The sequence below is a fragment of the Rhinopithecus bieti genome, unplaced genomic scaffold, assembly GCF_001698545.2.
Source record: "Rhinopithecus bieti isolate Rb0 unplaced genomic scaffold, ASM169854v2 scaffold_12, whole genome shotgun sequence".
NCBI lineage: Eukaryota > Metazoa > Chordata > Mammalia > Primates > Cercopithecidae > Rhinopithecus > Rhinopithecus bieti.
Window position 1 is genome coordinate 150946 of NW_016803028.1, and position 15942 is coordinate 166887.

Genomic DNA, 15942 nt, shown 5'->3' on the forward strand with positions numbered 1-15942 from the left:
TCTAAAGTGAAGCAGGCATGCTAACACAGGGAATGTTAAAATTGTAAAAATTCATGTTAATTTTGGTGAAAAGGTGAAGCAAGACAAATTGGTTTAAAACTTTGAGGCTTATTTTCTTTTGCTGTGGCTTTTGGAATTTTTTTTTTAAGATTTGTCATCCTTTTATTAGTGTACTCAGTAAAATGAAAAGTTGTTTATGAATGTAGAACAGGATGATTTTAATGTTAATTTTTACAAATCTGAACTTTCTGATTTGGGGTTTTTTTAACCTAATTCACGTAGCATTTTCACAAATACTAAGTATTCTTCCACAGCATTATACAAGACTTGGTAATGAGCAATACTGGGTTTAAGAAAGTACTGTATCCTGGTTGGTGCAGTGGCTCATACCTGTAATCCCAGCATTTCGGGAGGCCAAGTCAGGTGGATCACCTGAGGTCGTGAGTTGGAGACCAGCCTGGCCAACATGGAGAAACCCCATCTCTACTAAAGATACGAAATTAGCGAGGTGTGTTGTCAGGCGCCGGTAATCCCAGCTACTCGGGAGGCTGAGGCAAGAGAATCGCTTGAACCCGGGAGATGGAGGTTGCAGTGAGCCGAGATCACGCCATTGCATTCCAGGCTGGGTGACAAGGGTGAGACTCTGTCTCAAAAAAAAAGAAAGTACTATATCCTTTTGTTAAAATTCCATGCTGATCTACTCTGATGAGTTTAAATCCTGAGCCTGAACTAACTTACAATGAAAGTAATTTATATAAAATACTTTATACTTAGAAAACAAAAGTTATATTTCACATTATGTATGGGTTTTTCCTGTATATCTAATTATGATGTCCACTTTCCAAATTACAGTCTGCTGCAAATCCTGAAACTCCAAACTCAACCATCTCCAGAGAAGCCAGCACCCAGTCCTCATCAGCTGCAACCAGCCAAGGCTATGTTTTACCAGAAGGCAAAATCATGCCAAACACTGTTTTTGTTGGAGGAATTGATGTTAGGGTATTGTATTCATACCTCATTTTTACATTACAATACATTATGAATAATGGGATTTGGGCCCTGTTACAAACTTAAGGTTTTTTTGTACTTCATGGAGGTTTAGAATTGGTTTTATGTTTGTCCCATAGGTACTAAAAATATCTTTGACAAAGAGCCACTGGTCATTTGGGGACAAAAGGGGAGAAATTTTCACATCATCAAACCTTCTTTTAATAAAATTGAAATTTTGAATGCTGAATTTTACTCTTGAAGTTCAATTCTTTTCCATAGATGGATGAAACTGAGATTAGAAGCTTCTTTGCTAGATACGGTTCAGTGAAAGAAGTGAAGATAATCACTGATCGAACTGGTGTGTCCAAAGGGTGAGTAATTTTATCAAAAATATCTGAACTCTAGCCATGTATAGAGTGTCAGAGAAGACTTCAAAACTGGTATTCTGATGCTTACATAAATGAAATTTGTTGCTATGTTAATTTCTTTCATGTAGAGGATAAAAGTTTATTGCCAGCTCTTTAATCATTTTTCTAATGTTTGTTTTTTAATATCTTCAATCTTCATTTCATACAAATGAATTAATCAGTTTTCTCAAAGAATTGTTTTCTTCATACATTGCACGGTATCTTAAATTTTAACCACCTTGTCTTAGTAAGTTAAATTCAGGTTCACAGATATGAATTACTTGTCAGTCAATAAAGTTTTCACACTAATCTTAGCACATTTTGACATAATTCAGATTAAGAAAAAGCAGTATTTGTAGAGGATCTATCATGTACATGTTAACAAATACTGTAGTATATTATTCATCTTTTAGTCATTACTTCTGTATATTGTAGAAGTTCTGAACCATGTACTGTATGATGGTGATTTTATACTTCATTTATCTGCCTTTATAGCTATGGATTTGTTTCATTTTTTAATGACGTGGATGTGCAGAAGATAGTAGAAGTAAGTAATAGAAAAATCTCGTTTGTTTTGTTGATACAGTGTTTAGTGTTGAGTGATATACTCAGTCTTGTATAAAATTTGGAAGAAGATAAACTTTCTGTTTAAAATCCAAGCTTGGAGGAATCTCACATGATGTGTTAGAACCTGTTTATTTTTGACTGGGCACCTAGCTTCATGAACTACAGACAGGAAGGGTTGGAGACAGGGCAGGGTGATGAAAAGTTTTTGATCAGCTTTCACTTGATGCCTCTTGACACTGATAGAGAAGTAAGGGAGGTAGCTTCATGATGACAAATTTTAATTTGGTGTGTAGTTATCACTGATCTTCTATGATAATAAGAACTTTAGAAGATTTTAAGTGTTCACCCAAGTCTTGGAAGTAAAGACTTGAAAATTGATTCTAGTTTTGTTACTGTTTTATTTTCAGTCACAGATAAATTTCCATGGTAAAAAGCTGAAGCTGGGCCCTGCAATCAGGAAACAAAATTTATGTGAGTACAAAGAGAAATTGTTCTTGTTGACTCACGTAGCTTTTCTAAGAACTAAAAATAGGCTTTTATTTTGCTTTTAAAAGGTGCTTATCATGTGCAGCCACGTCCTTTGGTTTTTAATCATCCTCCTCCACCACAGTTTCAGAATGTCTGGACTAATCCAAACACTGAAACTTACATGCAGCCCCCAACCACAATGAATCCTATAACTCAGTATGTTCAGGTAAGAATTGCTTACGTTCCTATTCTCTTGTTTATTGTAGTCATTGTACCCTCTGGAATTATACCCAGTTTCCATGTAAGTGGTAATAGCATCCCTGTTTGAATACTTTGAGTAATGGGAAATTTATTTTGTTAGAAATTTCTTAGTGTTGTTCTTGATATGAGCTAAAGATCTGCTGTATACTTTGTCATTATCTTAGAAATGACCTCTGTAGACACATGAAAAAATCTCTTCCTTTTTCCCCCCATGTAGCTAGTTCCTGAAGTATTTGAAAGCAGCTCTCGTTATGTGTCTACTTTATTCTCTAAGGTTAGCAAATCAGCTAGCTATTCTTTTATCTGCAGTGATTTCCAGATGCCACCTCATATAAATTGCTGACTTCTGGATATATTCTGGTTCTGGAATGGGTAGATTTCTGATGTGTTTTACTATATAAATCCTGTGAGTTTCTGGCATATAATTTCTCTGATCCTGGTTACTTTGATATTTAAAGTAGGATTTGACATGCTATCACTTATTGATGATAAATAACATTTATTTTCTTCTTAGTTCATGTTACTTGTGTCTTAGTTTAAAAGACATTTTCTTTGCTGGAAAATAATAGTGAAATAGTTCTTCAGTGTCTCTTATTCGTTGACATTTTCCATGTACTTGAAATGTGTAGGGTATACCTTTTCTTCTTTCTCCTTCTGTGAACAATGGCTAGAAAAAAAAAGCCCTGTTTGTTTCTAACATTTGCTGTGAGCCATTACTGAATCTGGGTGTATTCATGTATGCTGCCACCTATATGTTTTCAATCAATAACTATTTATTGAAAAATATAAGACATTATACTGTCTCGTCCAGTTTTGGATTATATACAGCTCTTAGGTTTTCGAAATGAAGTACAGAAAAAGCCATAACATCTGTTGGAGGACTACATATTACCCTATAATATTGTCAAATACAAAACTGTCTAGAAGTATTTTGACAAAGAAATAGCAAATGTATTAATTTAACTTACATTGAAATCTGTCTTAATAGAGCCTTATCATCAGTGTAAGAAATCACATCTGGGTGGGATTATACACAGTATAAATAAGATAAACTTTGCCTGTTGAAATCGTCACTTCTTTTGTCATTTGTTCCCCCTTCCCACCCAAAGGGTAACACTTGACAGATAATATTTCTTTCTTCATAAAGTCAGTCAGTCATTTGAATTCTGCATTGTTGTATATAGAAAAATAGTATTTTAAAAGTTTCTGTATTTTGTTATGTTGGGAATAATATTTCTTTCTAATTATAAAAAAAGTTTTATCTTATTAATTCGTTCTTTCTGTAAACTTTATTTTCAGGCATATCCTACTTACCCAAATTCACCCGTTCAGGTCATCACTGGATATCAGTTGCCTGTATATAATTATCAGGTAATTTAAGAGGGAGTAAAATGATTTACTTTCAGATTTTATTGAGGTCTTTAACTTGTTTATACAAATTGCCTGAATAGTTTGTCATTTTAAACTAGTGAAATGTACCTAAAATTTAAGAAAAAAATTAGTCTAGAATTAAGACCTCTGTATTATTTAGAAGTAATGGAATAATATTTTGGCAGGAATATACTTAGCAATAACTTTACAACAGTTTTATGAGATTCGATGTACCCTTCTGTATTTCAGCATGTATTTTTTCATTTTTGCTGTCAAATAGCTGAAACAGCCAGACTGACTTTCATCAATTTTTTAGGGAGATAGAGTGAAATAAATTATCCAATTCTTAGAGCACATAATTCAAATTCTGTTTCTGTTTTAGCTGGCTGCTTCACAATAATAGTTCTGTGAGTCTCTTTACATAGATATGACTGTATATATAACCCATAATCATATCTATGGTAATAAATTCAAGCAACTAATGTCTCTGAGATTTCCACAATGCTAACTCCCGAAAATTGGGGAAAAGGTGAGGTTTTACATATAGAAGTAACAATAAGAACATCAGGGATTAGAAACATAAAGTACTTCTTTTTTCCATTCTGTTTCCTATAACAACAAAGGAGCCAGCATGAAAAGTACTTCAATATTGTTTTCTCATGTGTTTTTGAAAATGTGTAGGAATATTTGAATAATTTTGGTTTCCTTTTTTTTTTTTTAAGATGCCGCCACAGTGGCCTGTTGGGGAGCAAAGGAGCTATGTTGTACCTCCGGTAAAGTGAATTACCCAAACATATAATTCCTGTTCTTTATTTTATTTTTTTTGTGTTTATATTTCTTGATTTTTTCCCATGTCATACGTGCCTATATTTTTAAATAGTTCTTTATATTAATGTGTTACATTTTGTTACTTTCTTTTTAACCTAATTAGAAACTCCCATGGGAGCAACAGTGCCTTTTCTCTCAGATTTTGTGTGCTTAAGCAATGACTGGTCTAGATAATAAGTGTTCAGTTACTTGTTGATAGACCAGGTAATTCAAGAAAGCTAGTATTAATGTGGATTTAGAATTAGCATGTATCTGCCTAGAATCTGCTTCTGGCTTTACGAGCCATAAAAAAAATTGTTGAAGAGGAACAGAAATGTTGCTGTTAATTACTGTTAAATAAGAATAGGAATAAAACAAGAGTATTACATCTAAAACACCAAAGCTGCTGTCTTTCATCAGGATTGGAGATTTGAAGGATATAGTAAGTGTTAACAAACACTTCCTTACTACATTAGTTTCTTAGAGTCCTTGTACTTCTGATTATCTTGATACCTAGAAGACATTTTAAAACAGAAGGCTGCCTTACTGTATTTCAACTGTTCATTTAAAACAAAGTTTCTGAAATAATGTAATTGAATTTCAACACAACCTACATTGAAACTTTGGATACCAGCTCACCTTTTGAAGAATAAGTGGCTTTTAAACATATCTGTATATCTGTTTAATTACACTTTCATTATTTTAAATATAGGCTTATTCAGCTGTTAACTACCACTGTAATGAAGTTGATCCGGGAGCTGAAGTTGTGCCAAATGAATGCTCAGTTCATGAAGCTACTCCACCCTCTGGAAATGGCCCACAAAAGGCAAACATCTAATTTTGTTTATATATATTTCATATTTCTTTTATCTAGTTTTAATAATGGTTTTTTGAGAAGTAAGCATTTTTGCCTGAATTTAAAGATGGGAGCCATAAATTACAGAGGTTAAATAATTGACTATTATTCAGCAGTTAAAGGTGGGTGAAATTTCAGATACCCCAGATTTTCAATGTATACATAAAGTTTCTGATTCAGCAGTCCTTTTCTATATTCCAGTTCCACTAATTTTTTAAAACCATACTTCAGTGAATGTTATGTTAATATGATTTGGCAGAATGTTATGGGAGGGTTTCCTCAAGAATTCTACTCTTCAAAAGGGGAATTAGTACGAATTATATGTACCTTTTCTTTTACAGCAGTTTTGATATTTACTTAAACAGTGAAACACATTACTTGTGGCGTTCTCTATATAACATTATATGTGGCAGTAGTTCCCAACAGTGGTGAAGTTAGTAGTAAGTATTCAAATATTGAATTAGGCAGGGTTGTTTCTTCTTTTTATCATTAGAGCAAATTTCTGTAATAATACTTTCACTCTTGAATCATATATGTAAATGAGTGGGAGTGTGGAAGTAGTTGATGTGCTGGTAATATGTGTAACACTGAAGAAGTCCCGTTGGAGTGTGAATTCCTTGATTTGATACTCGATTTTAAAATGCAAATAAATATTAAAATAGCTTACAGTATAATTGTCAAGTTTTGTCCTTAGTATTTTTTCTTGAAACATTGGAGTTCACCTAGGGTTTTAACAAATTCAGCTTTTTAAACCAGTATTCTGTCACTAAGGTTCTAAAATCTTTGATTGTCAGAAAACTTGCATACTGAGTGATACGTGGTAAGAATTATGAATCGCATTTTTATGAATTCCTTTTTTTTCTTTTTTTTTTTTTTTTTTTAGACATAGTCTCGCTGTTTTTCCCAGGCTGGAGTACAGTGGTGTGATCTTGGCTCACTGCAACTTCCACTTCCTGGGTTCAAGCAGTTCACCCTGCCTCAGCCTCCTGAGTAGCTGGGATTACAGGCGCCTGCCACCATGCCCAGCTAATTTTTGTATTTTTTTTTTAGTAGAGATGGGGTTTTACCATGTTAGGCTGATCTTGAACTCCTGACCTCAGGTGATTCTCCTGCGTTGGCCTCCCAAAGTGCTGGGATTACAGGCATGAGCCACCACTCCCAGCCTCTTTTAGCATTTCTTTAGAAATAAAGTAGTATGTTCATTAAACCATCAAAAAAAAAAAAATACCCTTATTCAGAGTGAGTGAAGGAGAATCGTCTTTACATTACTGAAAACTTCTATGTTTCAGAAATCTGTGGACCGAAGCATACAAACGGTGGTATCTTGTCTATTCAATCCAGAGAACAGACTGAGAAACACTGTTGTTACCCAAGATGACTACTTCAAGGTATGAAAGGAGCAGTATGCATAATTAAAAAGCACACTTGTTAGATTTAAAGTATCTATCTTCCTTGTGGTATATGTATTTTGAGATTTCTCAAGAGCGTTTAATTGAACTGTTGCCATTTGACTATAACACAGTAAACCAGAGTGGGTTTTACCTGGCAGTGTATTTTCTGCTGTCGAACCCTGATATAATGTAGTTACCTTTAGGGAAGAATCCTTCAGCAGAAATTTGTAATTGAAAAGGTTTACCAGAGAAGAGAGTTAGTTTACTGGCTTGACCAAATAGTAAAAGAAAATTTTAGATATAGAAAGCAGATCCTGGCTGGGTGCAGTGGCTCACGCCTGTAATCCCAGCACTTTTGGGGGCTGAGGTGGGTGAATTGCTTGAGCTCAGGAGTTCAAGACCACCCTGGGCAACATGGCAAAACCCCATATCTACAAAAAATACAAAAATTAGCCAGTTGTGGTGGTGCATACCTGTAGTCCCAACTACTCCAGAGGAGGCTGAGGTAGGAGGATTGCTTGAGCCTGGGAGGTTGAGTTTGCATTGAGCCATGATTGTGCCACTGTACTCCAGCCTGGGCAACAGAGTGAGAACTTGTCTCAAAAAAAAAAAAAAAAAAAAAAAGAATGCACATTGGATCAAAGAGAAGAAAAGAAATTGTTTACTCAGGAGATATACTTGAACAGTGTGAAGGGAGAAAAGGGGTAAGGTGAAGCAGTAAAATGTTAAATGGAAAGAAGTGGAGGTTGATTGAAACAGTTGGTGAAGTGGAAGAGAATGTGGGTAGTTGAATTCCAGAAAGATCTGATTTCTGATCCCGCCTTCTATCCATGTTGTATAGATAAATCTTATTAAGGCTTCAGTTTTTACAAGTCTAAAATGAGAAGGTACAGGACTAAAGGTTTCTGGGTCCCTGTAGTTCTAAGTCTATGAATAGGAAAAATAAATAACTTGGTCAGTCCAATGGGAGAGAAATATTATGGTTAGTAAAGGGAAGGTGTTTTTTAAATAATAGGTTTATTGAAATATATAGTTGAAATACCAGTAATACAATTTACCTATTTAAAGTTTGCATTTCACTGGTTTTTGATGTGTTTAAAGTTGCATAACCATGACCACAATCAATTTTAGAATACTAAATCACCCCAAAAATCACCCCCCTACCTTAGCAGTCACCTGCCGTTTTCCCCCATCCTGTGCAGCCCTAGGCAACCACTAATTTACTTGCTTTAAGGATTTTCCTGTCCTGGACATTTCATGTATATGGAATCATACATAATGTGGCCTTTTGTGACTGGCTTTTTTCACTCAGCATATAATGTTTTCAAGGTTCATCAGTATTCTAGCACGTGTCAGAACTTCATTTCTTTTTATTTATGGCTATTACCTCATTCTGTTCATCTGTTAAAGACATTTGGATTATTTCCTCTTTTTAACTATTAGAAATAATGCTGTGAACATTCATGAACAGGTTATTATGTAAACATATGTTCTTATTTCTCTTGCCTATATACTTCGGAATGGAATTGCTAAGTCATATTTAACCTTTAGTGGAACTGCCAGAGTTTGTCAAAACTGGCTACACACTTTACTTTCAAAAGGAAATGTTTAACCATCACTTTGTGTCTTAAAACAGAAAGTAGACCAGCTTTATTTTTCATCTGTGAATGGATATAGGATGAAGCTTAAGCTTTTTTTAAAGGGTTATATTACGGATCTCCTGTATAATGTAGAGGAGTAGAGCCCACATTGCAGAATTAAGCTCTTAACATCTTCGCAACAGGGAGTAGACATACTTAAAGTTGACATTTGTTCTCTAGTTGCTTCATTCTACATAGATAGTATAATTTAGAAAAGAAGGAACTGAAATTGTACATCAGCTTACCTTGCCCAAAATTCTGGTGATTACATAGGTGTCTACAGTAGTACTTAAATGATTTTCAAAGCAGAAGATAGTCTTCTGCTTTTCTGTTTTTTTTTTTTTTTTTTTTTTTTTTTTTTTTTTTTTTTTTTTTTTTTTTTTTTTGAGGTGACCTCACTTGGTCACCTAGACTGGAGTGCAGTGTCACAATCACAGCTTACTACAGCCTAAAACTCCTGCATGCAAGGGATCCTTCTGCCTCAGCCTCCCAAATAATTAGGACTACAGACATGCAGCACTATACTTGCTAGTTAAAAAGATTTTTTTTTTAAGAGACAAAATCTTACTACACTGCCCCTGGCTGGTCTTGAAATCGTGGGCTCAAGTGAACCTCCTGCCTCAGCCTCCCAAAGTGCTGGGATTAGAGGTGCGAACCACCATGCCCAGTCCAGAAAATAGTTTTTAAACTTGAGTTCTCACCTGGTATTAGACAAAAGACTCCCTTTAAACTCCCAGAGTTTTCTGCTTGTTTGGGAGAGGAATCAGAAGTTGGCATCCTGCAGTTGTTTGACACCTAGACCTATTTTGATTGACTGCGTGTTGTTGTTTTGCATTTGAATGCATGAGGTATTTTTGAATGTATTTACTGTTTCCGTAGCTAATTCCACTCTTCATTGTCTTAATTCTGTAGTCCCTTCATAATCTTGTTTCCTGCATGACCTCTGAAGATAAATGTTGGTGACTAGTTTTCTAGATTTTAAGCTAAATAGGGTATCACTCTTTTGACAGATTAGGTAACTTCCGGAAGCCACTTTTATTTATATGACAACGAAACTGAAGTCCTAGAAAAAGGGCAGAGTTACCTTTGTAGAAAATAAAATACTATTATGTTATTACTCATTTGCTCAGTCCCATTCCTCCTTTTAAGGCCTCTCACTTTTTTCAGTCTGCACATCTGTAGGCAACATAGAGTGATAAAGTTTTGCATATATTTTAAATATTTCTGTTCCCTTTCTAAAGAATGATACATCTTCACAGGTTAATGATATGTCTTTAAATGCCAAAACTTACATCTTTCAACCTGAAAACATGAAATTTCAGATTGGAGAGCTGTTCGCAAGCTGTGGTTCCTATTAGATGCAGTTCAGTTAGTGAAAGCAGTATTTTTTACAATTATATTTTCTACCAGCTGTCTTTGGGACATTACTGCAAAATTATTAAGAAGTACATAAAATTATATGGAGTCTAAGTCCTATTATTTCTGAGTTTACTGGGATTTCTTTTTTTAAAATTGATTTTTTTTTAACTAAACTGTTTAATAAACTAGGCGATCCTCGTACATAATGTTATCCCCTGTTACCAGAATGCTTTCGAAAATAGGATAATCTTTTTACTCATTATTTTTAGTGTTAGACCGCTCCAAAACAAGTGGTTTAAGATTTTTGACAACTTTCGATCTTAGTAGTAATCAGATTTTCGTAAAGTAAAAGGACGCTTCTATCTTTTCCAGGATAAAAGAGTGCATCCACTTTAGAAGAAGTCGGCAATGCCTTAATCCTGTTTGATCGCGTCCTGGATATTTTAGTTTCATGGGAAGTTGCTGGTTTTGAATATTAAGCTAAAAGTTTTCCCACTATTATAGAATTCTGATTTTGGTACATCATAATCAAACTTTCTGGTATAAGTTGTATTATTAACTCTCTAGTTTTATCTTAAATTGAATTGTTTTCATTAATGTTTAATTTAGAAACTGGTTCTGTGTTGAATATATTATGAAAGTAAAAAATATTTGAAGAACCTGAAAGAAGACTTTAAGATTTATCTGCAAGGATTTTTTTTTAAATTGGCATTTTAAGTATTTAAAAGCAAATACTGATTTTCAAAAAAAAGTTTTAAAACCCTATATTGAAAGGTCAGAATTTTGATAGTCTGAATGTAAGCATTTCACTTCTCCAACAAGTACCTGTGAGCAGTACAGTATTTACAATATTGAGCTTTGCATTTATGATTTGTCTAGAAATTTACCACAAAAGCAGAATTTTAAAACTGCATTTTAATCAGTGGAACTCAATATATACTTAGCTTTATTGAAGTCTTCTTATCTAAACCCAGTAAAACAGATTCAGAGCAAACAGTCCAATCAGTGGGTCATATGTTTATTCAAAATATTTTATCTTTTATCTAGAATCCACGTATAGATATCCTATTTGATAAGGATAGTAATTAGGATAACTAAAATTCTGGGCCTAATTTTTTAAAGAATCCAAGACAAACTAAACTTTACTAGGTACATAAGCTTCTCAATGAGTCACCATTCGTCTTTTTTGTAAAAACTTTTTTCTTTGAAATGCTGAACTTGGCTGTATGTCAGATTGTGCAAAATATTGGTATTAAAGAATGCTGCAACTTTTTTATGTCACTTAGAGGTTAATCAGAGTATCTGAAAGGAATTGTTTTATAAAACATTGAAATATTAGTTACTTGCTATAAATAGATTTAGTCTGTTATACTTCCTTTTGTAAAGTAAAATATGTCCAGAAGAGTCAAAGTAGGTAGTTTTGGTATTTCTAAACCACAAAAGTTGTTTAATAAGTAATCTCAAGAATGTGCTAGAGTTAAAAGTTAACGTTGTTTCTAGATTAGGTGGTGTCTTCATTTACGTTGTGACAAACAGCTAGAGCACCAGAGCCCTTTTGCTCTACCCAGTCTTTCTTTTCCAGCATTTGTCACTTGTCTTTCAGGAGGTTTGCTTCTAGAACTGGTGATGTAAAGAATGGAAGTAGCTGTATGAGCAGAGCAGTTGAAGGGCTAAACCCTGGAATGGTAGCAATGGGATATAATACCTTTCTAAGGTAAATAGTTGTATCAGTATCATTTGATCTGCCATGGACATGAGTTTAAAGTGGCTTTCTGGCCCTTGTTTCAGTGGCTTCTTCCCTAAAACGTAGAGACTCTAACTTAATGTAGTTACTATGAGCCGTATTACTAGTGCTCACTGGGGTCTACAATTCCTCAAAATTTTCATTCTGAATCTGAAGAAAAGAGTCTTTTAACTTTAGAATTCCCAAGAGGGCTTTATTACACCTCAGAAATTGAAAGCACCCTGAATTTGTCCATTTAAAAATTAACTGTAGTTTTTTTGGTGCTATAACATTGACATGTATCATTCTGTGATTAAATCTCCAGCTTACTATAAGTGATACCTATATTCTAAAAAGCTAATTCTAATTATTCCAATATGACCTTAAGGAAAAGTAAGGGAATAAATTTTTGTGTGTGTTAGAGTGAAGCATTTAAAAGAGTAAGGGTAAAAGAGATGAAGTCCTGAATCTTTCAAAATGGAAAATTAACTCTAGACGTAGAAATATGCTTCTACCTATTGCTGATACTGTCTTTGCATACATGAATAAAAATAAACTTTTTTTCTTCAAAAGTGTTTTTGGCTTTCTGATGTAATCTAAAATGGTGGGGAGTTGGGAACTGTGTAACAAGGTTTAGATTCTTAAAATGTAAAAGTATAGAGTTCATTTTACTAATCTGGCAGAGTTCGCTCATAAAAGAAATTCAGGTACAAAGAGAAATTTAAGAGATGCATGAACAGCAGTGCCGAGTAGGAATGCTGACGAACACGTCTGACTCTTGCTATCTCACGGCTAAGGTCCCTTTCAATTTGGATCCTATGAAACATTTTGTCTACACTTTGGGCCTAATCTCGAGACCTTTTATTTAGGGATATTGCGGTTGCTTAATAGAGCTTAAATTTTTTGTATTGCATGTACTTCATATGGATGCAATTTAAAAAATCAGTACTTCCCACCTCTTCTAGCTGTAGTTCTAGTACTCTCAGTTCTATAAGCTGAGCCCAGTGGAGGAAATTCTCCCCTCAGACACTCCTATATTTCATCAGTAAGCTTACTGATTCATAACCAGAAAGTTGACTCCAAGATTCTGCAGGATACCAGTGCTTTCTGCATCACCAAAGATTAAATTGTGATGTTTAGTGTCTAATAGGCTAAAAATTAGTAATTCTTAAATGTGCATATGTGTACATATGTATACATATGTGTGTGTATATGCATATATCTATGGTTACATATATACTATCTGTTATCCAGAATATTTGGTTATAGCACAAGCTCAGTAAGCTTGTAGTATTTTCAGACCCCAAAATTAGACTTACATATACCTTAAGATAGTTGCTTTACATCAGCTTATCTCAAGCATGTTTGTGGTTTAGTAGTAAATTCTTAAGACAAAATCAAATCTTTAGAATTGAAAAATACCATTCAGCACTTTTTTGTAAAAAGTTCAAGTTAATGGCAAAATCAAGCAACTCTAAAAGGGTGGGTCACCTCCATAAATGTATTCTGCAAGTTGTTTTTTTCTTTCTCTAAAATCAGATTACCTTTAATTCAAAATAACTTCAAAATTGATAGTACCCATCTTACAAGGAAGTCATTGACTTTTAAAAATTAATACGCCACGGCAGTTCCCTCTAGTCATAAAGCACCTCTGGCCCCTTTTCACTAAAATTCTATTGGCTCTCTTTAAAGGTAAACTGGTAATGATGGGCTGCCACATTGCTTAATCACCTTGCCTGCTTTCATTGCTGTCAATTGAGGGTAATAAGGAGCAGCAATGATAAGACAGCGTGCTACTCTGCTTTCACAAAGATGGCAATAGAGAAGGTAGGGAAACATAAGGGAGAGAAAAGTAGCAGTATTTTCCATTGACCAAGTCTTGCAAATAGGGCCAGCTGTTGAGTATGATCATTTGGAATCCCTGAAACACTTCTTCTAGATGAGGATTGCTCCTGTACATATTTTGATAACTGTGTAATCTAGCCCTTCCCAACATTACGTGTCGTATGTCTCTCTGTGTGTAACTGATGGTTGTGAGCAATTCCTCACCACCCATCAAAGACTGAGTTTTCCATCTGTAGACAGTACATTTGGTAGTAGAAAACAATAGACATAAGAAGTTCAAACTATAAACAGGCGTTTTTGAATGCTCATGCAAAATATTCAATCTGCATAGCAAAGAAATGATAGGTAATTCTACATTGCGTTTAGAGTTAAAAACATCTGTCCGATATGGCTGTAGCTGTGGGCCAATCCCAAGAAAATGCAAAAAAATTGTCTCCTGATACAGAAACTGAAACTACCACTGTACAATTAAACTCTATGGTAGCTATATTTTACATTTTTAACTGGTCTGAAACAAAGTTTTCTAGTTGAGTCTCTAGTTCATTTTCCCAAGGCAAGGCTTTGGATGTTATGTGCACCTCCATTTAGGCTGCATGCCAGGAATGTGCCTTTTCCCACATATAAAATTTACAGATACCAGTTCACTGAGTCTTTAACAATAGAACAAATGCTTGCATGACTGGGATATTCAGGTCATGAAAGCTCTTTATAAATTTGAAGGAATAGTAACATTTCAAGCACTTGAGAAAGTTGGAGGTTTTATAATCCTTAATTAGTTCTTTTTTACAGAAAACAAATCTAGCAAAAGTACACTAAGGCTCTAAGCACATCTTTTGTCTTTGCCCAAAATAAAATGGATAGAGACACACCATTCTGGCTCAATCTTAGATGGAACTCTACTATAGAAGAAAGGCAGAGTTGATACTAATACAGCCAGGCCAGCTGTTAAAGTGGACATGTCCCCTCTGCCCTTGTACATTCGTTTAAAATTTTTGGTTTGACTCTCCCCACCTCCTCCATACTCTCCATAAATCTGACTGGGCCAATGGAGAGAGGTAATTTAAAATGCAGAGGACATTTTCTCTTTGTTTTTACCTATGCTGATCCCCTACCTAGTGTTGGAGTGGTTTCACTGTGAGAGTAAAATCTGAACAGTATTTAAGTAGTACACCCGCTATATGAGAAAAGTTGGACCCTGCACTTTTTTTTTTTTTTCTGAACATGACTTGGTTGCTGCTCATCATTCTGGTTGGTGATGTGTCTGTCTGACAAAAAAACCCATATGCTCACCATCCAGAGTTGCATCCATGATTAGATTAGATCTGCCCAATATTTGATAGGGCAGGTTTCCTCAATGATGCCAATTTTACAGGGAAATCAAAGAGCATCAGAACTATCATCAGGGGTGTTTTTCAGAGATGCCAAATCCTGGGCCCCATTCTCAGATGCTCCTATTCTAATGCTCTGGATGGGCCTAGTAATCTGCGTTTTTAACATGTGCCCCAGGTGATTCTGACCTCTGTAGCACATACTTTGAGAAATACTGCCTCAGATGAGGATCTCACATATCATCTCAAGCTACCCCTGGATTCAGGATAGAAACAGTCCTGTCAGGTTCATTATGACTTTCATAAAGGATTTCATTGGCCTAATTCACTGAATTCATCTTCCCCTGCCAAGCCTGTGCCCGGGAGTGCCAGTTGTCCATAGGCAAAAGTGACTCATGATTGGGCTGAAATGGATTGAATAAAAAGTCTGAAAACCAAGACTTGGGGCCAGAAGTGAGTGATAGGATGGAGTGATTACAAAGGCAAAGCTGGATTCCAAGGCCAAGTGCAGACAAGCCAAGGGTGAGGGACTAGGCTCGAGTGGGAGGGGGCAGAGTGGATATCATGTTTTTTTGTTTTTTTGTTTCTTTTTTTTGGATTTTTTTTTGGCACACTGTTATACTCATCCGTGTTGACTGGGGGATTGTATTTATTTTCACTGCTTTTTAGTTGTATCAGTTGAATATTCTGTGGTTTATCATTTCCCTTGCTGGGGGACAATTGGATTTTGTTTTTCATTTTAAGATTTAAAACGTTGAAATTGGCCGGGCGCGGTGGCTCAAGCCTGTAATCCCAGCACTTTGGGAGGCTGAGGCGGGCGGATCATGAGGGCAGGAGATCGAGACCATCCTGGCTAACACGGTGAAACCCCGTCTCTACTAAAAAATACAAAAAACTAGCCGGGCGAGGTGGTGGCGCCTGTAGTCCCA

At 35.2% G+C, this 15942-nt stretch overlaps 1 protein-coding gene across 1 annotated transcript; it reads left to right on the plus strand.

Moving 5' to 3' along the window:
- The first annotated feature begins 858 nt into the window (after nt 1-858).
- Nucleotides 859-12415, plus strand: DAZL (deleted in azoospermia like). The gene is made up of 10 exons (XM_017879751.1): nt 859-999; nt 1270-1361; nt 1893-1944; nt 2372-2435; nt 2519-2658; nt 3993-4064; nt 4787-4837; nt 5584-5697; nt 7017-7115; nt 10490-12415. The coding sequence occupies exons 1-10, from the start codon at nt 961-963 to the stop codon at nt 10511-10513; spliced, it is 747 nt and encodes a 248-aa protein (XP_017735240.1). The 5' UTR covers nt 859-960; the 3' UTR covers nt 10514-12415.
- The last annotated feature ends 3527 nt before the right edge of the window (nt 12416-15942 follow it).

What these genes read in the sequence shown, in the direction of transcription:
- DAZL (XM_017879751.1), top strand. Translation starts at nt 961, where the DNA reads ATGCCAAACACTGTTTTTGTTGGAGGAATTGATGTTAGG. An exon ending in AATCAGGAAACAAAATTTAT is followed by an intron (nt 2,436 to 2,518) that starts GTGAGTACAAAG and finishes TGCTTTTAAAAG; the next exon opens with GTGCTTATCATGTGCAGCCA. An exon ending in CTATAACTCAGTATGTTCAG is followed by an intron (nt 2,659 to 3,992) that starts GTAAGAATTGCT and finishes CTTTATTTTCAG; the next exon opens with GCATATCCTACTTACCCAAA.